We start from the raw sequence: 23,910 nt of genomic DNA on the forward strand, positions 1-23,910 counted from the left end.
ATATATAACATGTTACAAAAAATACAATATTGTGTTTTGAGATTTGGCACATACAATTATATTTAGGTGTCTTCATATACAGATGATACAAGAAACATAGGATTGCACCTTGAGATTTGGAACAGTATCAAAAAACTAACAAAAAGAGTGAGGAACATTTAAAATAAACAGATAAAAGAGCCCCAGTTCCCTATCTTTATGTAGCCATACTCTTCCCTATTTTCCCACTTCCCTGTCCCCTATCCTTCTCTCACTCATGTATTCACTAAATAAGATTGACCAGTGTAAGTGTATGTTATAACTTAGGAACTTATATGTGTATGGTGTGATATGAGAGGTTACCAGATCACATTATATCGTGGGAGTCTGTCCTTTAATATATATCTTATCCTTTCCAAATGTAATGTACTGTAATGTACTGGTTAGACGTAGCCACATTTTGGAGGTAGGGACTGTTGTTTCTTTGACATAAGTAACCATTTCTTTGCTGTGATTAGGCAGTAAGAGAGGAATTGTTGTTGGGCTGTGGTGAGTTTTCTTAATGCATCAGATACACCAAGAATAATCAATAAAGGATTGGATCTGTCTATCTGACTGACTATCTCCGGAAGATGGATCACTTAGACCCCCACCAATCCGGCTTCAAGGCTGGGCATTCCACTGAGACTGCGCTCCTTGCTGTCACGGAAGCCCTCCACTCTGCCCAAGCTTCCTCCCTCTCCTCTGTTCTCATTCTCCTTGACCTGTCTGCTGCCTTCGACACAGTCAATCACCAGATCCTTCTCTCCATCCTCTCAGAACTGGGCATCTCTGGCACCGCACACTCCTGGTTTTCTTCCTACCTGGCGGGCCGCTCCTACCAGGTGACCTGGAGAGAATCGCTATCTTCTCCACGAACCCTCTCCACTGGAGTTCCCCAGGGTTCCGTCCTAGGGCCCCTACTCTTCTCCCTCTGTCTACACCAAGTCTCTTGGCTCGGTAATCTCTTCACATGGGCTCTCCTACCACAGCTACGCAGACGACACTCAACTCTTCCTGTCCTTCCCCCCGTCTGATGTACACGTGGCAACCCGTATCTCAGCATGTCTCGCTGACATTTCAACTTGGATGGCTGACCACCATCTCAAGCTCAATCTTAACAAGACCGAGCTCCTCTTCATCCCCGGGAAAGCCTGCCCTCTCCAAGACTTCTCCATCACAGTGGAGAACTCTACTGTAACCCCCTCCCTGACAGCCAAGAACCTTGGAGTGATCCTGGATAACCGACTATCCTGTGCGGAGAACATTGCAGCAACGGCTCGCTCCTGCAGATTCCTCCTCTACAACATCAGAAGGATACGACCATTCCTTACCAGAGAGGCAGCGCAACTCTTGACCCAGGCACTGGTCATCTCCCGCCTGGATTACTGCAATGTACTCTTGGCTGGGCTCCCCGCTTCAGCCATTAGACCCCTGCAGCTCATCCAGAATGCTGCTGCCCGGCTGGTATTCAACCTCCCCAAATGTCACCCCTCTCCTTCGCACCCTGCACTGGCTCCCGATAGCAGCTCGCATCAGATTCAAGACCCTGGTGCTTGCATACCAGGCAGCTAAAGGGACAGCCCCTGCCTACCTGAAGGAAATGGTAACCCCCCAAACCCCTGCCCGCTCACTCCGTTCCTCCACCTCGGCTGGCCGACTGGCCCCACCTCCTCTACACAGCAGTCGGGCTGCCCGATTACGTCTCTTCACAACACTGGCTCCCCGCTGGTGGAATGAGCTCCCCACGGCTGTCAGAACGGCAGAGTCACTACCCATCTTCCGTCGTAGACTGAAGACCCATCTCTTCAGGTTACATCTTAACTGCTCCTCCTGAGACATCTTCTGACCCTCACCACTACGTCTCCTAAAGACACCCGCTTTCCCCTCTACTGTGTCCCTAAGAACTTCTATTGCCCCCCTTGTACTGTTTCTCAGTTTCTCCAGTAATAAAAATAAAAAAAATAAAAAAATAGTAGAAGGCGATAATAGGGAGAAGGTTGTTCCTTCTATCAGTGGCCCCGGGCCCGAGCTAGAGTACTCTTCCTGCAACGAATAGTGGACTGCTGATTCACATGCTTAGTATTCAAATGTATTGATTGTAAGTCGCTTTGGAATAAGGCGTCTGCTAAATGCCAAAAATGTAAATGTAAATGATCTGGTTCCAATGGAATATTTAGAATTTCTGAGATGTTGTTGAAGATATCAGTCCAAAAGGATGTAACTTTGGGGCATAATAAAGTTAGCATAATAAAGCTATGAAAGAGAGTTGCCTCTGAGGAATGACATTTATCACACATGGGTGATATGTCTGGATACATGCTGTGTATTTTTACCTTGGACTAATGTAGTCTATATAGTATCTTAAATTGTATGAGACAGTGTCTGGCGTTTTTTGAGCATTGTATTCGACTTTCTTCCCATATGTCATCTGGTATTTGGATGTCCTTTTCCCAGTTGGTCTTGAAACTTTCATCAGTTGGAGATGTTATTGATAGTAGGGTGTCATATAGATTGGAGATGAAATTGTCTTTATATGGTGACGTTTTAAGGCAGTTGTCTAATGTTGAAAGCCTTTCGGTTTCAAATCCTGTTAAATATTTTCGTAAGTAATCTTGTATTTTGTAAATATCTAAAATAGTTGTTGTTTGGGAGATTGAATTTCTTTTGTAGTTGTGCGAAGGTGGCAAATGTACCCCAAGAAAACATTTTTAAGAAATAAAAATGCATGTATGGGTTGAATTTCCTTTTATTTTGAATAATCCTGAGAATAATCCTGAAAATGAATCTTGCAGACCAAGAAACCTATGGAGCACACATGCTCTCCCCCCGCTCAAAGACCTGGACGTTCCCCAACTTGAAGGCGCCTGCAGGACCCGCAGAGGTGTACCTAGCAGTGGAGGAAGAAGTGGAACCAGCTCCATATGGCTCTCCATTCAGAGGGGTGGGTTGAAATCATTATCTCCATATCAAGCATTTTGCAATTACGATATCAGGTGAGGATGGTACAAATCTGTACCATTGCCTTATCCAGCCCCAATATAAACCATTGGAAATGTAAAACAAAGAATATATTGACGATTCGGACTGGACTGTGTTACAATTGTGACCTTTGCTTTATCTGTAACCTTCAACTATTGAAGTCCTCCCTCCTTCTTTTCCGTAGAGTGTGAAGGCCTGCGGTCCCTCTGTGTCCCGGGTCGTTGACCCAGGCAGTGTTCCCGTGCCTGCCCAGGCAGGGCTGAGTCGCCGGGGGAAGAGTCGTGCTCCCAGTGTCCCTGAGATGGGCCGGGAGGCGGGGCTGGAGCTGTTGAGGGAGCGGCCTGAAGAGGCTCTCTCCCCCAGCCGCCCACAGGTCCTAGAGACCCCAGAGTCTCTGAGTGACTCCATGTACGACAGCCTGTCCTCTTGCGGTAGCCAGGGATGACAGCAGGGTCGACATTTTCTGTAGACCTTACTGTGGTGAGGACCAACCCTTATGAAGAATACGAAGAAGGACTGTGCTCTGTTGGTGGTGACCATGAGGACTCTCGTGTTGATGCACTCTCTCACTAGCACTACATTCTGTTGCAAGGTTAACTGGAAAGATGAACCTCTCTCCTCAGGATAATTAAAATATGACGCCAAACTAAAACCCAAAGGATAGTGACTTTTGGAATGGAATGAACATTGCACATACAATTGAACACACTCTGTTAACCCAAAATACTGTAGTTCTTTATAATGATGAACTATGAAATGCATGGACAAGCTAACAACTCTCCCATAACATAGTTCTGAGTCTCCTAGTCTGACTCTGACCCTAATACCAGGTCTATTCTGTTTACTACAGTTCACACAAAAATGTACTGAAAAATATGCTTTCCTTTATATTGAGCTCTTAAAAAATGAATGTTAATGTCTGTGATATTTCACTGTTGAATTCACAAGTTAGTTTTAATGTATAAAATAATTTGTTGATTGTGTTGAGGCTATTTCTCTGTAAATGTCCAGAAAGGTTGTCAAAATATGTCTGTGTTTAAATCATAATACTTTGAAGGTAATATATACCAGCAATAATATCATAAAAAAGAGAAATGGCTACACTATTGTCTTATGAATATGTATTTCTATTATTTATTTATCTTATGCTAAATGAACTGTACATCATTTGCAATTGTCATCTTTTTGTAATCTCTGTGAAAATTCAGTCACCTGGCTAAAGTAGATTATGTTGATCTCTGTATGTCACAATGGCTCTGTTGTCTATTTAGCTGAGGATGTCTGCCAGGATTTCAACTTTCTGATTAAAATTAGAAATTTTGCGTTATAATTCTTGTGTGTTGCATCCTTTCAAAGCCCAAATAAATCCAATAATATAGCTTCTAGCTTCTAGCTTCTATACCATGTAGCTGCACATTAAACATGTTTATCTGCACTGGCTGCATGTCAGGACTGCAAATTAAGAGACTGAACACAAACATTGTTCCGTTGATCACTTTCAACAATTTTATTTGGACAAATGTATCAAATGATTAGTTTATCCTTATTACACCAGTAAAATAAACTCTTTTCACAGTATACAGATGTTCCAAAATGAAGGGAAGTATCAACATCATTTGGCAAATGTTGATCAATATACAAATACAGGTCCTATGGAAAATACCTCAAATAAATGTACAGATGGTGTGGGTTTCACAGAATGGGAGTGGCCTTCAATTTCTGAACACATAGGCTGGTGTCTTCTTCGGGTTGTGTAAGGAAACGAGAGCAGGTAATGGTGACCAGTACTCATAGTGCTCAAGTCCAACAATCTAACCATAAAGTGCACTTGGAAATCTTCTATGGGGTCATGGGAGGTCAGATGCGTCACCAAATCAGTATCAAGAGACTGTTTTACATGGTTCTTTTCAAAACAATTGACCATAACAATCTTGCTTTTAGAATGTTTGTCAATGCCACATCTGTAAGAGTAAATAATAACAAAAGGAAAATCTTAAAGGGAAGTTGTGATAATGACATAACAGGCCAAGTTATCTGTACACACTCTTCATTAAAGAAATATTTGACTAACATAGTAGACAATTAATCAAAATATTATAACTTAAAATAAAACAAAATTATTAATCTCAAAATTGCAGATAACCTGCCAAAGAATCCTAATGTATTAGTCTTTCACTATGGCACAAACATTATTTGGAGAATACGGGCGAACCTCTTAGTACAACACCTCCCCCTAGAGGCAAAGCATCATCACTGCAGCATCAGTCTACCACACAATCTTACAATATCAACCGTTTTGCTAACCAAATCAGATCAATTAAATGAAAATAAAGACTGTATAGCAGTTAACCTTTTAAGAAACAATTACAAAAAATGACAGCACCAACAGCATTGCAGATACTGTGCATCATCACAGATTGTTTTTTAATTTGAAACGTCACATTTCTTCCATCTACTTCTTTTCTCTCTTCTTGTCCTGAAAATATAGAAGAACATAATGGAGAGTTACATCATAATTGTAAAGTTAGATGACTCTTCCCTCTTTGGGGGAGTCCCTTCTAAAAGTGAGACTTCACTTCTTCAACTGAGCTTTGTCATACAACATCATTCAACAGACGGAGAGCCATATTGTTGAGGGTAAAAAGAAAAAGATAATTCAATACTATTACATAAAGCCAGACATTACCTTGTCATTCATGGCAAGAATAATCATGAGTTTCCTGAAGATGGTCACAAAGTCAAGGAACAGGTCCACGCAGTGCCTTTAAAATACAGAAAAATATTTGCTTCATTGAATGACAATTATTTTTCATTCAAATGCATTAGCAAGAGATAAGCAACAGCTTAGCACAGGGGTCGGCAATAGGCGGCCCGTGGGCCATTGCTGGCCCGTCACCAATAATATTTGGCCCAGCAGATTATTTTGAGAATCCACTTTTTTTTTTTTTTTTTTTTTAAATAATAATATCGGACCGACAGTCCCACATATAGCGCCTATAATGTCCGAATAGAGAATCGAACTCCACCTGAATAATGCTTATTGTACTTTTATCCATGTTGAGAGTGAATGACACAGGGACAGACAATCAGGCAGCAAGGTGCACCGAAGCGCACTGACGCTGAACCCCTCAGAGTGAATCATAAGCAGGTGGACAACGCGTCACGGTGCTGAAATAGCCGACATACCGTGTGTGGTTTGAACAAAATAACACGAGCTCAGTAAGCCATTCAAACGTAATGTTTACGTATATGTGACTGCAACACACATATGAACAGTAACAACGCAAATTCTGTTTAATTTTCTGAAAAACATTGAAAACAAAATCGGCGCAAACAAAAAGCATCTCCCATCGGTCAGTATTTGCTTGATATCTGGTGATATTGACGTCACTTTAATCCGCAGGCAGTTTATTTGTATGTTTATGCGTCCATCGATTCCTCTCGTGCGTCTTTATCGCATTCATTGACGAAAAGGACGACTCGCATGTATAGAAAGGGAACATTGTGAGCACGGAAAATGTCTCTCACAACGGCTTTGCATTGATGAAACCAGGTAGGATGGACATATAGTTCGCTGTCCATTCCTCTTTAAATGCCACCGTCAACTTTCCTCTTTAGACCTTTGGAGAGTGACATTATGTTTCTCTTGCTAGCATGTTAAATGTTTGGCTAACTTCACCCGGCACGCAAACAACCAATCCAATAATAATAATGTGACCTTGTCTGGGAGGAGGGGGGAATAATTATCAGAATGAAACTATGTTACATAATTATTAGAATAAGTTAGGCTACGCTACATCGTCAGTCCACACATTTATTATTCAAAAATATGGAAAAGTGTGAAACTACGTTTCAACGTTGTTGAGAATCACAACACAAACTCGCTAGTCAAGCCAAAATACTGCAACATAATGGATTGGACAGCTACCTAGTTAACTAGAACACTACTTTACATTGTTAGCAGGTTCACAAAACAAGCTGTTAGTTGACTAGCGATGTGTACAGTCGAAAGAAAAGTCAAAGCATTAGAACGTGTCACATTTTTAAACAATCAATTACTTAAATTAGCCTTTGATTATGTTCGGGCCCGCCATCTAGTGGCTCAAAAAAAATGTGGCCCGAGGCCAAACCTAATTGCCGACCCCTGGCTTAGCATTTTGACTATGCAAAGCCTCACCAGATGTAGTCCTTGTCTCCATTCTCTGCTTTCTCGATGATGAGCTGGGTGTCGAACAGAACAAATCCACACATGATGACAAGCCCAAGGTACATGTGAGCCTGTTGGTGAAGAGAAGAAAGACATTAGACCGGTGTAATAAGGCATAGCACCTACACAGAGACATTAAACACCTTCCAACTCATGTATGGAGTTAGTTCACCATCATCAAGATGTTTTGCTGACCTTGAAAAGCATCACGGATCCAAAGAACATGTTAACCACGGACACCAGGAACAAGATGGACAACCCAGACATCAGAGTCCCTGAGATGACAAAGGAAAACATATTGAATGATTGTATGCTTCACTACAGCTTAGATACAGTAACATAACCAATAAAGAGGTCACGTTGGCAATTTGATGTCCTGAATTGTGTCAGACTTGGGGCAAATGCACATTTTAATATTTTGCATGCTTGATTTCTTTTGATTTCTTCACAATGGAAGCACTGGAATAGTCTCAAAAGAGAGTTAGAAAGGCCAGCTAGCAATCAGAAGGTTGCTGGTTCGATCCCCGCCTTAGGAGGGAGCTGGTGACTGAAGGGTTGCCACTACCACTACCTACCACTGCCGATGTGCCATTGAGCAAGACACTTAACCCCTAATTGCTCCAGAGGCGCTGACTATGGCTGACCCTGTGCCTAGAGCAAGAAATACATTTCGTTGTACTCTGTGCAATGACAAAAAACAACAAAATGTCGTTGTTTGGTACCTGTACTATAGCAATGACAATAAAGACCATTCATTCATTCAAAAGGTTGAATCTAATCTGAAACAAGCACTCCTCAAGTATTTGATTTGGCTCTGAACTGTGTACACAGTACAGGGTGATATGTGTACCTCCCAAGAAGAGGTAGCTCCTGCGCTGGGCATAGAGGGCACTGAGAGTGAAGCAGAGGAAGATGATGGAGGTGCTGAGGAAGGCTGTCACAATGATGCTGGGGAGACACCAGAGCACAAGCAACACTGTTATAAGACAAAAGTCCTTTTTCATTCTGAATAGATTTCATGTACTGTATCCTTTGATCTATGTTAGAGTATATAAAGCACGGTTTCATTGTTCAACAGTGTTCAGTAACACATAAATACTCTACCTTGGATTAATGGCGATGACAAAGTCCATAGCAGGCCCGAGACCAACACCTGGTGGAGAGACGAATGGTTACATTAGGAGGTACAGAGAAGTCAGTCTCACTTCACCAAGTTATTGTCATTTTAGACAAGAGGAAGCATAACATTGCTGTCCAACGCCCTGAGCAGTTTACCTGTGAAGAAAGCAAACCCAGAGAGGATAGCCAGTCTCTTCTTCTCTGTCTCGGAGTTGTGTGGTGTCATCGCCAACCAAGCCATCATGCCCAGGGAGCCCAGAAGAGACAGCAAACCCCCCTGTGGGATTGACAGAAAAATAAAATATAATTGGTTTGTCAAAGTGTTACCATCGACTAACTCTGTTTGTCACTGCATAACCCATGTCCAACCAGCGAGGCAGAATGGAATGTTATGGTGCCTAATGCTTACTTGAAACAGGCGAGTCACAACATGGACATAGGAACCTGCTGCAGCCACAAACATGCACACTGCCAGACTGGAGTACACATTCTTCAGGTGCAACTTGGTAGAGTGTGAGCTGGAGAAAAAAAATATAAGGTCAACCATGTGAGAAAACAACTTTAAGGGGTATGTACAACCTGCATTGTGCAGTAGGATTGGAATGTACATCATTTGCATTCTGTGAACACAGCAAGATAACATTTACACAGTCAAATGCAAAACCCCTGTAGTCTTCTTTACTGCAGGCAAGAATCAGAACAATAACAATATAACACATGACAAACTGCTTACGAACATTTGGGAGAACTTGAGGAGGGCATCCAAATTGATGCTGCGGTCAAACACGTTCATGTTGAGTGAGATGTTGAGATCTTCACAGATCTTGTGGTCTAAAAAACAGGTGATGATGAATACATTATTGAGGATTCAATCAATGGAAGAAATGTAATATCAGTAAGACAGGTACACACATACCTAACAACCTCATAGAGGTTTTCTGAGTAAGTAAGACGAGCCTATTCCAACTCTACCTTTATTAAAACCGCTGATTGTTGGTCATGAAAGAGAAGTCAAAGTGAGAAGAACAAAGTGGGCGTTGACTCCATTTGAATCAGATATCAGGAACAGGCTTCCTTCCAAATCTTCAAATTAGGATATGGTTAAACGGGGATGACATGACACTAAAATTACATTCACGACGTCTAACTGGTGAATGTATCTAGTTGCACTGCAAGCTGGCCAGTTGTGGCTCGGTGAGCCGGGCTGCCGAACTAGTATACAACTTTAAAAGTGAAAGCCTTGCCTTGGCAAGATGGCTTACAATAACACAACATAAACACGCGGATCTTAGTAAGATTCTTAACCTTACCAACTAGCTCCTACTACTAAACATCGAGAACTATCGGGTTGGTCCTTTAAGGGCATTTCTAGTAAGTGTTTGTAGTTTAGGTCCAGGCTAGTAAGTTGCCAGACAGGCGAGATTGATTTGACAGCTGGCTAGCTTGGCTAAACGGCTACGGGAACGTCGTTCGCCGAGTTCATTTGTAAACAGATTAGTAAACAGATGTGTATGACAAACAAAGCGAGATGCAAAGTATATAGTTACCACAAACGAACTGCTATTGCAATTTTTCTTCTGGTCTTTCCCCAAAAAACGTTTCGGTTCTCTTCCTGCTTCACCACTTTGTTGTTTGCAAACTGTACGTGTCATTTAGTGGTTGACGACGTAGTGACGTCAGCAAGGCAACGCCTTCAGTGCAAAACAAAAACATACAAATACAAATAAAAATCATTTTGATCTTGCTCCTCCACTGAGAGTTCATTGGTTTATGAGATGTTCAAAAGCATTTTTGCCTATCTACTATCAAATTACACAATCTCTCTTACATAAAGGACACATACACCAGCAGAAAATATAATCAACTTTTATTTCAGCAACTTTTCACAGTTGACTCCAAAATGCATACATTTTGCAATCAATCACGTTACATGTATTTACAAATGAGTAAACTTAGAGTTTGGATTGGAGTTATACAACTGATTTCTGCTTATTTTGGTGGCTACAATACTGAAAGAGCTATTGACTTCAAATCAATATCAACAACCTTTGTTTTTTCATTATTAAGTAAGTAGCCTTGAGAATCAGAATCAGAATCAGAATCAGAATCAGAAGACTTTATTGCCATGACATGTAAACATGTTAGGAATTTGGTTTGGGACAGTGGAGCACGGTTTACAGCAGGACAGGTGCAAGACAGGACAAGACAGTGCAAACCAACATCATAGTGCAAGAGTCATAATTAATATAAATATAAAGTGCAGAGATCAAGTGTTCAAGTGTTCATATCCAGACAGTCCAAAGCTCTCTGGGTGGGGGTGGAGGGAGGGTAGATAGATAGATAGGGGTCAGGTCAGTGGGGGGGGCAGCGGCATTTAGGAGCCGGATGGCTGTGGGGGAAAAGCTGTGTGCATGTCGGGCCTTCACAGTTTTTGTTTTTGTTTTTTTTACCTGCTTGAGGGGAGCGGGGCGAAGAGACCGTGTCCTGGGTGTGCCCATGATCTTCCTGGCCCTCCCCAAAGCCCTACTTTTAAACAGGGCCTCAAGGGGGGGCAAAGGGCAGCCAATCACCCTCTCCGCCGAGCGTATCACCCGCTGCAGCTTGGCCTTGTCCTTGGCCGCTGCAGCGGGGAACCAGATGATGATGGTTCTCGAGCCTAATGGCCCATAGGAGCAGGAGCCTATCTCCTGTTTCCTTAGCATGAGACAGATTGAGGTACAAGTACACCCCCTGGAGATGACGCTGGTATGTCGCAGGGTTTTCATTATTGTAAACATTCATTTGAAATGGTTAAGTGGTCAACATGCACTCAACAAAACAAAACTCAAGCATAATACATACAAAAACTAAGCTTGATTGTACTCATAAAACCACTAATTGAATTTTGCCAACTTGGATCTGAACTTCAGGTCATCCTGGGCAACCCAGCTCGGTCGTTGGGGCCATCCAGGATATCCCTGCGCTCCCTGTCGGATATCTGGGACTTATCAAGCAAAAGGGTTCGTTGTCCCATCACAGACTGCCCCATCATCCTTCCAACTGACTACTAGGCCATGGCCTTGATAGTGCAGGTCACGTGGTCACCAAGGAGGCGGAGCTCCATCCATTTTCAAGTGTCAACTCCTGTTCCCAGTTCCTTGGCCCCAGAAATGTTGTGCCAACTCCACCAGGTCGACTGACAGAATCAAATTACCATTGGACTTAATCTGTACCATCATCAACCAACCTAGCATCATCTACTGTTGGTCTTGGCACCATGTTTTGACGAAAAGATGCCAGGAAGGCAGACGGCACTTTGAAACAAAACCAAGGGTTTGAGTACAAGGTCCAAAAGGGGTGCTATTATGGAGCAGAATGCAGCCTAACTACTGTAATTCATGCTCTTCAGTGCATTAATAAGATGTAAGATGCATGTATATGCATTAACCAATAAGTAAACAAAATAATACAGATTGTAAAAAGAAAAATGTCTATTTAGGTGACTTTTTAATTCAGCATAATGAGTACCACCACCACAACTTGATTTACTACAGAGTATGTCATACTTTCAGCATGGAGGAGTATGCGTGTTTCTGCATAGGCAGCACATACTTTCTCATCCGGATAGGAAAGGCACAGTTGTCACGTCTATGTACAGTTTAAAAACCAACAAGTGCAAGTTTTGTCATTTAGTATTAAAAGAAAAACAGAGTAATAAATGTGTTAGGACCAAATTGTCTAAAAGACACTCTATACTTGTGCTGAGTCGCCTACCATCATGGTTTCCAGTGTGTCTGCATTCAAGTGACCATACAGCAATTCAGGTTGAAGAGTTTGGTCCCAATACTTTTTACTCACTCTTTATACAACTAATCAAACAACACTTGATGTCAATGCATTAATTCAGGTAAACAGGTATTCAGTAAAATCTTGACATAATGATGCTCGGTCACACATTTGAGAGTATATCTGTCATTATTTTAAGCTCTTAAAAATGGCAAGATTCTTGACTTGACTTTTTTTCCCCATTTAGAGTATATAACACTAATGTTTACATAACTATATATCAGGCATAAAGAAAGTATATGAGGATATACTGGATGGTCATACTATGCTGTATACAGTACAGGTAAACAGACATCATGTTGGCATTCTGCATAAGATTATGACCCGTAACATATAGCACAGTGGTTTTTAATCACAGAAGTAGATTGCATAGTGAGAAGAACCATGTTAACCTAATAAATTCAAAGGAAAACTGTTAAAAACATTACAATGAGAATTCTTACAAAAACACATGTCTAAAATAAAGATTTGCTGATGTAATTATTTGTTCTTTTTTTCGTTAAGGCACAATGATACAGTAATGTCCTGAGTCATGTCAGGCCAGCCAGGCTTCTTTGGCAACAATAACCTCTTTATTCATATTCACTGGAGTGATTGTAGGCTGTGACCATAGAGATAGAACAGAGCAGATCAATCTCTATGGTTCTTACTCAGAGCTGTCAGACAGACAGTGGTAGACAGTAATGTCCCAGAGAGACCTCCAGGTTCAGAGAGTCCTCAGATTGCTTTTCTTGCCTTCATCAGACACCACATGTGTCTTTGTGTGTGACCATGTTCTGGGCTAGGTGTGTGTGTATGTGTGTGTGTGGGGGGGGGGGGGTGCAGGGAGAGAGCAGGGTCCAGGTTTCCCTGTCGTGGGTCACGGAGCGCGTAGCTGGTCCAGCCTAGCATAGACGTCCTCGGCCTGACTCAGATCCTCAAACACGGGCAGCAGGTTGAGCAGCTCTGCATCCTCCACATCATCAAACCAGGACACCACAGGAACCTGAGGAAACGACACGACAACCACTTACTCTCTTACTAAGGCTTAGCACTCACTGTATAACATACATAACAATCTGTAGATTCTATACATAGTATGTGCATGTAGATGTATAACAGTGCTATTAGACAGTAGTGATCGTAATCACATTCAGCATAAAACATGACCAAAAGTATAATCACGGTAGCAATCATTTTTGAATCCTCAATTCACAAGAGGAATGAAAACTCACAGCGTTCTCTGGGTGAAAGATGTAAGAGGCAGGAGAGTTGTCCAGGATCAGGGTCTTGTGGAGCTCACGGCCCAGTCTGCTCAGGTCTTTGACGTAGCAGCCCTGATGGTAAACACAGGATTCCCGGAACAACCGGGTCCGGAAGATCCCGCACTGATCCAACAGGTCTGTCACTGGATCTGCGTACTAACGGAGGCCATGGAAGAGGGAGGAGGACAGGGATAAGGGAATCGAGGAGAAGGCGAAGGGGCAAGAGCAGAGGGGGAGGTGGAGAGGATTTTGGATTTGGTCTAAGGTCAGCACCAACACAGCCAAGGTACTAATAACTAGGTATACACTCACTGTAACACTTTATTAGGAACACCTGTACACCATCTCATTCATTCAGGTGGTGTCATGGTGTGGGGAATGTTTTCTTGGAACACTTTGGGCCTGTTAATACCAATCAATCATGTCCTGAATGCCACAGCCTATTTGAGTATTGTTGCTGACCATGTGTATCCCTTCATGGCCACAATCCACCCATCTTCTAATGGCTACTTCCAGCATGATAACGCATTATGTCACAAAGCAAAAGTCGTCTCAAACTGGTTTCATGGACATGGCAAAGATCACCGGATCTGAATCCAATAAAACGCCTTTGGGATGTGGTAGATCGGGAGATTCACAGCATGAAAGTGCACCTGAGAAATCTGCACGAATTGCGTGATGCAATCATGTCATCATGGACCGGAATCTCGAAGGAATGTTTCCAACGTCTTGTGGAATGCCACAAAGAATTGAGCCTGAGAGCAAAGGGAGGCCCTACCCAGTATTAGTATAGTGTTCCTAATAAAGTGTTTCGTGAGTGTATATACACACACACACATACATGCGCACATGAAGCAGGTTGACAGTGACTACTGTTGGGGATAGAGACTATAGTTGGAGGGGGGGGGGAGGGATTCAGACTTTAAATGAGCTTTTCATGAATTGTCTAGAAAAAACATACAAATAAAGACAATGTGATGACAGACATAGTTTTATTAAAGGCTTTACTCCAGGTTACCTTGGCGAGACTGGCAGTGAAAAGCACACACTCAAACAGCTCTCCCATTCGCCGCAGGAACTCGTCCACGTACGGCCTCTTCAGCACATACACCTGGAAACAAACCGCCTAGTGTCAACATGTTTCATCTGAAAGACGACATTCACTCCTCCTCCTAAGTCCTACTTGTTTACTCCACATGACAGGGGGCTTGTTACTATGTCCGTCTCAGCTGCTAGCGGCCGGTTCCTGAAACAAGTAATCAAGAACAGGCCGTGCAGGTGTTAACCAGCCTATCCTGGATTACTTGAACCAGGCAGAGGCCTATGAAGAAGAGCCCCTGAAAGCACACAGAATCACATCCGGCAGTTAAAGTGCATTATCTTCCTGTATGAAGAGAGTACAATAAAACTCTTATAAATTATTACGTCTGGTGCATTGCGCTGAAATGGTAAGCAATTTCTGTTCCACTTATTCTCAAATTTAAATATTGCATTACTAATTCAAGGCCAGCAGACTAAAGATGCATTGACGCGTTTCCTGGTCAATGCTTACACTTCCTTTTACTGTGCAATTTTACTTTTGTCCAGTAGAGGGCCCTTTATGCCCATAACAAACCTTGAAGACCCATCCCATTTCAGTTCAGCAAACCCTGTGAACTCTTCAGCGTAAATACCAACCTATTCTCATCCACAACCACACATGCACACTCACTCACTCCCTTGCGCACCCACACAAACGCATGCACAGGCACACATGCACACACACACACGCACAGTTTTAAGAGATATTACCTGGTGTGTGGTCCCCTCAATCTCCACAGGCACAATGAAATCTGCATTACTAATAGGCTGTGGAGAGAACGGTTAACAATGTTCATTCACATGCAATTACATAACATAAAAACACTAGGAACTACACTATTAACCCTTCCATAAACATATATTATATATATATATATACAAAAACAAAGTACTATTAACTTGATGGGATTTCCTCTAATAGCTCTGATAAATGAATACCCATACAGTGTCGTGAGTGGAATAGCGGTACTTTACCTTGAAGGAGCTATGCACTAACGTCTCATCCAGGTCTATGACCACGCATATCTTCCCCTGGTCCTCAGCTGTCACCTCGGGCAGCAGACTGGGCCCTGAGAACTGTGGTAGTGGAGACAGGAGTACAGGGTCACTACTCACCTTTTTACTTTTCCTACTGCTTCATCAATAGAACTACAGTGCCCCAGTCTACATGCACTGACAATGCCATTTCTGGATAATATCTGCTAATCAGCATTTCCAAAATCTGTACAGGCAAGTACAGGTAACTATGATTGTGATATTTCTTGTTACAATTCCTGAATTCCGCAATTCATCACCTACAGTTGGGTAGTTGACAGCAAATTACCTTTAGCTGACACTTAAATGTTTAAAAATCTGATTATGAAAGGGTTTTAAACTAGGAAAGGAAACTAGGACAGGAATACAGTGACTTACAGTGAACAACAACGCCAACGTGTTCTTTGATGATATATACATGTATTGCTAGTGCAGCAATCCAGAGTATAAAACACCGCCATAGGCTCAGTGGTTCAATTAGATTCACTTCAGATTCAGACAGACAATAGCCAGCCAGGCTTCCCAGATGCAGCTTCCTGATTGTTCCAGTGGCTGGAGGACACTTGGTGGTGGGAACAAACATGGCATCTCATTAAGGTGCTAGCTTACACGGACGGCTCTATAGATCCAAACACCAACTGACACATTCACTATGCTAGCCAGTAGCTAACAGCTTTTAATGTCTCTCTCCATATCAGCCGTACCAGGCCCATCTATTCTCTGTAGATTGTCTACACCTATCTGCTTACTATTGAACGACTCTGTATAAGGCCTGTTAGCAGTTAACTCTCTTGGTGTTGTAGCTAGTGGCCATTTTATAAGTGGTAGGTCGTGAGTTCGATACCCACTTAGGGCAAGCGACTCTATCCCGCTGTTCGCTCCATAATATTGTAGGTCGCTCTGCTTTCTTTATCATCTAAGGAGATCAAAATGGAACAATGAAGTATTTTGTACCCACGAACAGTCATAGTTTTAGCGTAAGATGTTCCCAACAGGTGCAGTAGTAATTGTTTCATCATTACGCGGTTACAACCTCAAGAGAGAGACTACGGGGCTATAATCCACACATTTTCAAAGGGGAAATGTTTTTTCCCCAGATGGGAAGGCTATCTAATCTACGGTGTACTTTACAGCTTATGTAGAGAAAATGCTCTTCCTGCAATTGTGCTGGAGTAGTTAAACACGTGACGAGGAAGCACCAGTTGTAAAATAGCAAGCTGGACATAAGAACTACAGTTGTTAGAGGTTGGCAAGGCTTTGATAAACAGATTAGATTGTAGGGTACATGAACTCATATTCTCCAATGAAATTCAAACATGCAAACAACAAAATCTTTGGGGAAAACCATTTCTTTTGAGGGTTTTGTTTTAGTGGTTAAAATCCTAGCACAACTAAATTCTAAACTTTATTTTATACATTACTTTGCAGATTTGGTTGAAATACAGTAAAAACCACCCTTCGTAGGATACATGTTCAACAATAGTGCTTAGATGCTGAGAAGAATAAATTATGTTACCTTGACAACTGTCCCATTGTCCTGTGGCTCCAGCAAGGCATCTTGGGAAGGTTGTAGCGGTTTGGGGCCATCCTGAGCTCGGAGGCAACAGAATAGTGCTTTGAAGATGTTACAGCTCCTGGGCTGTTTCAGGGAAGAAGACCTGCTCACCTGCCCTGTTGGGGGAACAAAGGGAAAACAACTTTTTAATGCAAAACGTACCTATAGTATAGGACACACAGCCAAGTCCTTAGCTCCCCAAAATGCTATTATGCAACCATACATGACGCAGAGGTCCTTCCATATGAAATGCTCACATTGTAATGAACTGCAATGAAGCCTCTTAGGAAGGCAGGTAGGCAAAGGGATGAGGCCAGGGAATCGCTACATTTATCAAAACATTCCTTTGAAAGAAATGTTAACCATTTGCTTTGAAAGACATCAGTTATTGCATGGCACACGTGTAGAATGATCTCCCTGGTAAAGGCATCCCTCTTCATGGATATGGCATCGCCTGAGCCTGCATACGAAATCTGTTTTTAATGAGGCTGCTGGAAATGGCTGGTACACGTTATATAATCTCAGAGGGCGGGAAAACCCACACTTTTCAGCAGCAGCAGTACCTTAAGCAGCAAAAAACACAGACAGAAAACATTCCAACCATTTCACTCCCTGACCTCTGAGCTTGAGCAAGGCAGTGCAGTCACACCTCAGTTCTCCACGCAATCCTTTGATCAGTCACTTTAAGCTTCCGCCTCTGAGAGGTGTATCTATTAAGATAGCATCTATTTCTTAGTATAGGCTAGGCTAGGCTTAGCTATGTCACTGCTAATGTAGGCATGTATGCTACATGCAAATGCTGGCAGACTCTAATATACTACACATGGATGACTGGTGCATATGACTGTTAACCATTAGAGGGAGTCCAATAATTGTTAAATCAAGTTGTTCAGTTTAAGATCTGAATCAATTCAACATGTTGATCATGTAATACTGCAAAGTGCTTCTGGGTTCAGATGAACTCAATAACTCCACCTCCCGTCTTCCTGTCTACTTTCATCTTCTTTGGAGAGCTTCTGCAGCCACTAGTCTGATCTTAATAATCACAGTGTAAAAGACAATGGACACTGCTGGACCCTTGTGTGGCCATTCAGCAAATGTACAAAAAATAGACAGCCTCTCCCTGGACGACAGGAAACTGAGGACAAGGGAATGGTTTGCTGGGATAAAAACAGATTCAACTTTTCTCCGCAACCCGTAGAAAATGGATTGTTGGAAATAAATTGCAATAGGACCAATAACTGGGGTGCATAAACAAAGATAATTGATAATGTTACATAACATGCCAGTGGCAAAGAGGGGAAATCAACATGAGAGAATAGGACTCCCAAATCTATTTTACAGAGTTGGGAAGGAAAGCCACCATACTAAAATTAATAAAAAACACAATAGTCTAATTATCTTTTAATTGTTTTTTCTTTTCTGCTGGCAGTTCAAACCCTCTCTTTTTGCCTTGAGCAACAAAAAAAATCAGACGTAGTTCTGTTTATATGATACAGGATGCTCGATGCTTTTAATCTAGGACTTAAAAATGCACCATCGAGCGATCCCCTTTAATTCAAACATGAGTGCCAAAAGCACGCAAACAACGAATCTTTGAAACCGCGCTTACAATGGGCGGCAGAAGGAGGGCGTGTGCAGAGGGGTGTGTTTGTGCATTCCACTGTCAATACCGCGGCACCTGGCATTTCTACGGTTATGCTTCTCATCTTTCATTCGCGACCGTTTTAGCCAAAATGTTCATCCCAAAGAGAATTACATTTCGCACACCTGCCAATCTTTACATCTTGATGAATGTTCACTGTGATGTTTCGCAACAACAGTGGAACAGTGTAGTACCACGGCCGCGCGCTGATCTGCCCGTGTCTCAACAAAAACAAGACAGCACATAGGCCTACTGTAGGGCGGCCTGGGGCAGATGTGATCATACGTATAGTAGGAGGCTACTGTACGAACGGCGCCATGTAACAGCTGGAAATATGATACACGATAAATACTGGATAATTTGGTTAAGACCACATTTTACCCGCGAAATTACCCATTTGTTAATTGATTTCACCAATCACTGAATGTGAAGTAAGGTAAAAGGACAATAAATGACAGCGCCTCATCATAATTAATAGAAATAGCATTAAACAATATTAAACCGTTGTTGTTTGGCCAAACGCGTGCGTAATAGTGAAGAAATATCGATTAAAAATGTTTATAGTGGCCTCCAAATGTCTATTCGAATAATTTTCCATGGCTTTATTTTTTTCAAGCTGGAATTCGTAATTACGTAAACGACGTGTAAATATTTGAAATAACTAAATAATTTTGCAGTTAAAATGTAATGTGTATGCCTGCAGGTGTTGACATAGGCTATATTTCCAGGAAATATAATATTGTTATTTGCATCAGAGCTTGCATCTTAATCAACGGTAATATTGACACGCAGTGACATGCAGTAGGCCTACTACACTCATTAATGGTAAATCCGATGGAAAAGTGTTTACATACAAAGAGCGTCAAGCGCTCTAGATATCGCGCGCAATAACCACGACGTTATTGAGCTGTCAAATGAACCTACTGGTAACATGTTTACACTACGACTGAAAACATGAATTTGCTACTTCCTTAACCTCCCCAGATATCAAGCGACCATTGACCCATGTTTATTAAACAGAACAAACAATAGGAACCGGGGGGAAAAACCTACCTGTTTTCGGTGGCAATTGAATGTCTTCTTTCTGCACTTGAGTGATGATAGAACTTTCCATCTGACAAGCACAGAACCCTCAAAATCCAATCCGATCCCCACACACAGATAAGCCTTCATTAGGTTATATTGAAAAGTAACTAAATTATTGCCTTGATAACTGTCATCTGCGGCTGTGTTAGAATCTGGATGAGGCTACAATTCATCATCAGTTACAATGTTTCTTTATTCCCCGCTTCTTCTCTTGTCCACATGGGAGGGGCAAGGCACTTGGATGTTTTCGTATTTGCGATTCTCTCTGCTGCTCGTCTCCGTTTACTTTATCGCTGGTACATTTCTGAACGGCCCCTTCCTGTCGCTGTGAAGACCTCACTTTTGCTCCAACAACATGGAGAATCCAGGCGAAAGAAGGAAAACAACCTAGGAAATGGGGCAAGGGGGCGGTTTCAAGTTCCCCTTACTACACATAAACAACCTCGTCAAATAGGCTCTAGCAAGCTAAGAACGAGAACACCGATTAACTAGTCGACCACCATACCCAAAGCCAAAATGATTAGAAATACGATTTTCATTTTAAATGTCAGTTTTGATTTTATTCGGTGCATTGTTTTTCTTCGGCTGGGACTCCATGGGCGCCTTAAAACCGTTGCTTGTTTCGGATTGGGTGTTTGTAAAGTGGGCGTTGCAAAGGCATTCCTCTCTCTTCTCCACGCTCCGCACTGAAACATTCCAGCGCTGGTTTTGACACTAGTCAAGAGGACCAATATGATTTTATGACGGTAATCATTATGAGCTAAGTCAATAAATGAACAACATGTAAAAAAGAATAACAACAATAACTATAACAACAAAAGCGCATTATGTTGTTATTGTTGTTTTCATTATTATTATTTATTATTATTATTATTATTATTATTATTGTTGTTGTTGTTGTTGATGTTACAACAATACAATACTTGTGATGTTAATAACAATCAATAACCAATCTTTTTTTTGTTGATGTATTTATAGTTGGCCTAAATGTCAACCTTTTAGGCCAACTTCTAAATTTGAGATACACGCATTAACAAATAGATAAGATTGTTTACCTAATACATTAATTAAATCAAAATAAATTGTTGTTATAACATTATGTTTATCTTGTTCAGTTCTGGGGGGTATTCCATCAATGTCGCTAAAGGAAAATCCGGGCTTATTTTGATCAATCTTGCAAGAAATAGTCCATCAATAATCCATAAAAAATAGGCCTGGATTTTCCTTTAGTGACGTTGATGGAATACCCCCCAGGCCATTCATTTTGTTGATGCTGTTGCTTTGTTCAAATGTGTAAAACATTTCACATTTCCATTTGGTTTTGTTCTTTCATTGCATATTCTGATTTGTGGTATGACAGGGGGAAAAAGTCCTGGGACTGTTTAGACATACCACAGAGCACCCATACCTCAGAGCACCCATACCCCAGAGCTTACAGAACTGGATTTGCAAAACATCCACAGGTACAACAAAGGCACCACCAGAGAATATTCAAAGCACCTCTATTACAGTTCAGGACAGGCTGAGTAGGTTGATTTGTGAATGCTTGTGGTTTAAGGCAGCTTCATTCAATTTTGCCTGTGAATAAATGTTGTAAGATCATGTATTGACAAAGACAGTGCTCATGAAAAAAAAACACCCACACTCAAGCCAGGAGGCAACAGAGAGACCATGCATGTCAGGGACTAATGGAACAACACTGGAGCTGAGAGAAGTAGTCTGACCCTCCTGTCAGAAACATGGATCCAGATCAAAACTGTGGCCAGTGCCGAACCACAAATCCAAGACATAAACAAAAATGGCACAGTTGTTTACATTCCTGGTCTCAGACATTTTTTGAGCAACACAGATGCAATGTATGTACAATTAGATAAACTGGAGTTGCCTAAAATGTCATGTGGTTTTAAAGTTGATGCTACACTGATTACAAAATCAAACTTGAAATCCTTTCTCTTTGCTTGTTTTCTGCTGTGTCTTCTCTCCTTGTCTATACATTCCTTCAAGCTAAGAGCAGAGAGACATACCCTGCGTCCAAATTCTCCACCCTTTTCCCTGAAATGTGCACTTATGCACTCGCCCACATACGATTGGGGTAAACATGAGTGCTGACACCAATCCCATGCTTTTAAATCCATGTGGGGAAGTACACAAGTGCACACTTCAGGGGAAAATGTGGGTAATTGGGACTCACATACAGTTTGAGAGGGGCAGCTGGTGATGTGGGGGCCCTGTGCCGTTGTGAGATAAATAGAGACACAAGGGCACCGAGGGTATAGAGTTACTTGGAGGGTACCATGTTGCTGTCCTGAACCAAGTCGCCATACTTTTTTCACTATTTCAGACAAATAGTTACAATTCATGTCCAGTGAAGGAAAAGCCAAGGTACATTTATTGGCTTTGAACATTGCATGATGGTTCCATTTTTAGCAATCTTCATCATTTAGCTATACAAATATGATTTTTTTATATGTATGTTGACATTGTTCATACAATGGAGTTTATTTCAAAACAAAGAGAGAGATGACGGTATCCTCCAGGATAACACCATAATACTTATTGAGATCTGAATTCCCCAAAACAAACATCATTAGAAGTTGAAGAGAAAAGAAGATGGTAGGAGGGGAAAGCAAACATTCAAAGGGTATGGTCAGTTAAGAAAACGTGTTGCCTCAAAAGGTGTACTGGTGACTAATGATTGACTTTCGATAGCATTATCATTAAGTCAAATGGTTTTGTTGACAATTAAATTATGTTATGTTTTTTTAGTCTGCTTATTTGATAAGTAAATGATGCTATGTCACAACAACACAGCAGCAATCATTGAAGAAAAGGCCTGTTTGAGAAGTAAATATGTCTCTCTAGCTATAGGATCAACATATGCATTTTGTGTAGTAAGCTGATTGAACGTTTCATTGTATTACAACAAAATACATAACATCAAGATTCCAAACAATAGAAGTTCTCCACATGTCATGGTCTTAAATGTGGACTTCATTTCTGGTCATCTGAAGGCAAGTGCATTGGGAGCTCCAGTAGCTTGCCTACTAAAGTCAGCTGCTTACATCATCCTAGTCCAAATATAGACGTTAGCTGCTCCATGGTTAGATAGCTGTCCCCTCCCTCAGATTGAAATGGTCACATTTAACTTTTACTAAGTAAAAGTAGTAGTTATACTTTAGGTAAAGTAGCAGATAATAATATACTTAATATTAAACTTTACTCTAACTCTAAAATTTAAATACTTACTTACTAATACTTACATACTAAAATAATATAATAATATATGAATCATGTAATATATAATAATTAATTCTCTTGACAATGAGCTCTTCTTAATTAGCATTAAAAAGTACTCTGTAGTAATTTGTGTTTCCATTGAAATTCAATCACGCAGTCATATATCAGGCTCAATGAATCTTGCGTAAATTTCACACATCTACATACACACACAATTACTTACAGCAATCTGTCTGCCACATGCATCCATATATGCAGATGATAAAGTAGTATGGCGATTGGCCACATCTGAGCTTTATGTAAGGCTGGGACTTTAGGTCTAGAATCATGTGATTTGCTGGAAGAAGCCCCCCTCCCTCCCTCCTCCCGGCCCTGCCTCTGAGTGGCCTCTGCTAAGGCTATGTTTCCAGGAAAGGGGCCTACTGGACAGGCTGTGAGGCCTACGCAGGGAGAGATTGGCTCATTGAGAAAAACAAAAACAGAGAGGGGAGGTGGGAAGACTCTCCCTTCTTACATAATGCAGGCCTCCATGACCAGAAAAAAAGTTCCCCTCCGCCACAATGCAAAGAAAACCTGTCTGTCCACTCTCAGAGCTACGGCAGTGGCCCTTCAAGTGTTTTCGTCTGAACATCTTACGAAATCTATCAGTTCACTACAGTTTCAGTCTTAAAGCATGTAGATGTAATAACACCAGTGCATACCAGCATAGAAATTCCAACCATTACTAACATACTCTAGGTCTATGAACTTGAGAGGCATTATTGTAGCAACATAATCACCTCTACGATGATTGATATATTTGAGGATGATTAAGCTAAACATGGGACATTTTCTATAAACAATATATTTGTTCAATTTCACAATGTGTTCGAAAATC

General features: G+C 41.5%; 3 protein-coding genes across 3 annotated transcripts in view; 1 reads left to right on the plus strand and 2 right to left on the minus strand.

Moving 5' to 3' along the window:
- Positions 1 to 3,445, plus strand: part of LOC308160508 (nck-associated protein 5-like) — a gene marked incomplete at its 3' end in the record, with an annotated part of 50,269 nt that extends 46,824 nt beyond the window's left edge. Inside the window, exons 11-12 of the mRNA XM_080534421.1 lie at positions 2,814 to 2,962; positions 3,185 to 3,445. Of these exons, the coding sequence (XP_080390547.1) occupies positions 2,814 to 2,962; positions 3,185 to 3,445 (410 nt within the window). The remainder of the gene's footprint in view (positions 1 to 2,813; positions 2,963 to 3,184) is intronic.
- A 1,894-nt stretch (positions 3,446 to 5,339) lies between these two features.
- On the minus strand, positions 5,340 to 9,976 carry LOC308161025 (putative Bax inhibitor 1). Its single transcript, XM_080534958.1, has 10 exons — positions 9,874 to 9,976; positions 9,064 to 9,157; positions 8,736 to 8,844; positions 8,483 to 8,603; positions 8,312 to 8,360; positions 8,058 to 8,155; positions 7,403 to 7,482; positions 7,178 to 7,278; positions 5,687 to 5,762; positions 5,340 to 5,476 (listed from the first exon to the last, which is right to left on the minus strand). The coding sequence occupies exons 2-10, from the start codon at positions 9,117 to 9,119 to the stop codon at positions 5,453 to 5,455; spliced, it is 714 nt and encodes a 237-aa protein (XP_080391084.1). The 5' UTR covers positions 9,120 to 9,157; positions 9,874 to 9,976; the 3' UTR covers positions 5,340 to 5,452.
- A 1,894-nt stretch (positions 9,977 to 11,870) lies between these two features.
- LOC308160097 (carboxy-terminal domain RNA polymerase II polypeptide A small phosphatase 2-like) lies at positions 11,871 to 20,107 on the minus strand. Its single transcript, XM_080533970.1, has 7 exons — positions 19,764 to 20,107; positions 17,027 to 17,181; positions 15,451 to 15,552; positions 15,187 to 15,243; positions 14,414 to 14,506; positions 13,366 to 13,551; positions 11,871 to 13,136 (listed from the first exon to the last, which is right to left on the minus strand). The coding sequence occupies exons 1-7, from the start codon at positions 19,822 to 19,824 to the stop codon at positions 13,011 to 13,013; spliced, it is 780 nt and encodes a 259-aa protein (XP_080390096.1). The 5' UTR covers positions 19,825 to 20,107; the 3' UTR covers positions 11,871 to 13,010.
- Between the last annotated feature and the right edge of the window lie 3,803 nt (positions 20,108 to 23,910).

The sequence above is a fragment of the Nansenia antarctica genome, assembly GCF_963989245.1.
Source record: "Nansenia antarctica genome assembly, chromosome: 6".
In the NCBI taxonomy this organism is placed as follows: domain Eukaryota; kingdom Metazoa; phylum Chordata; class Actinopteri; order Argentiniformes; family Microstomatidae; genus Nansenia; species Nansenia antarctica.

Bases quoted from the DNA above. Each gene is read 5' to 3' on its own strand.
- LOC308160097 (XM_080533970.1), bottom strand. From the start codon at position 19,824: ATGGAAAGTTCTATCATCACTCAAGTGCAGAAAGAAGACATTCAATTG. The intron at 15,553-17,026 runs GTAACATAATTT...CCACTACCACAG, and splicing joins ACAATGGGACAGTTGTCAAG to TTCTCAGGGCCCAGTCTGCT. The intron at 14,507-15,186 runs GTAATATCTCTT...GTTTGTTTCCAG, and splicing joins TTGAGGGGACCACACACCAG to GTGTATGTGCTGAAGAGGCC.
- LOC308161025 (XM_080534958.1), bottom strand. From the start codon at position 9,119: ATGAACGTGTTTGACCGCAGCATCAATTTGGATGCCCTCCTCAAGTTC. The intron at 8,845-9,063 runs GTTCGTAAGCAG...TTTTTTCTCCAG, and splicing joins CTCCTCAAGTTCTCCCAAAT to CTCACACTCTACCAAGTTGC. The intron at 8,604-8,735 runs GTAAGCATTAGG...TCAATCCCACAG, and splicing joins TTGTGACTCGCCTGTTTCAA to GGGGGTTTGCTGTCTCTTCT.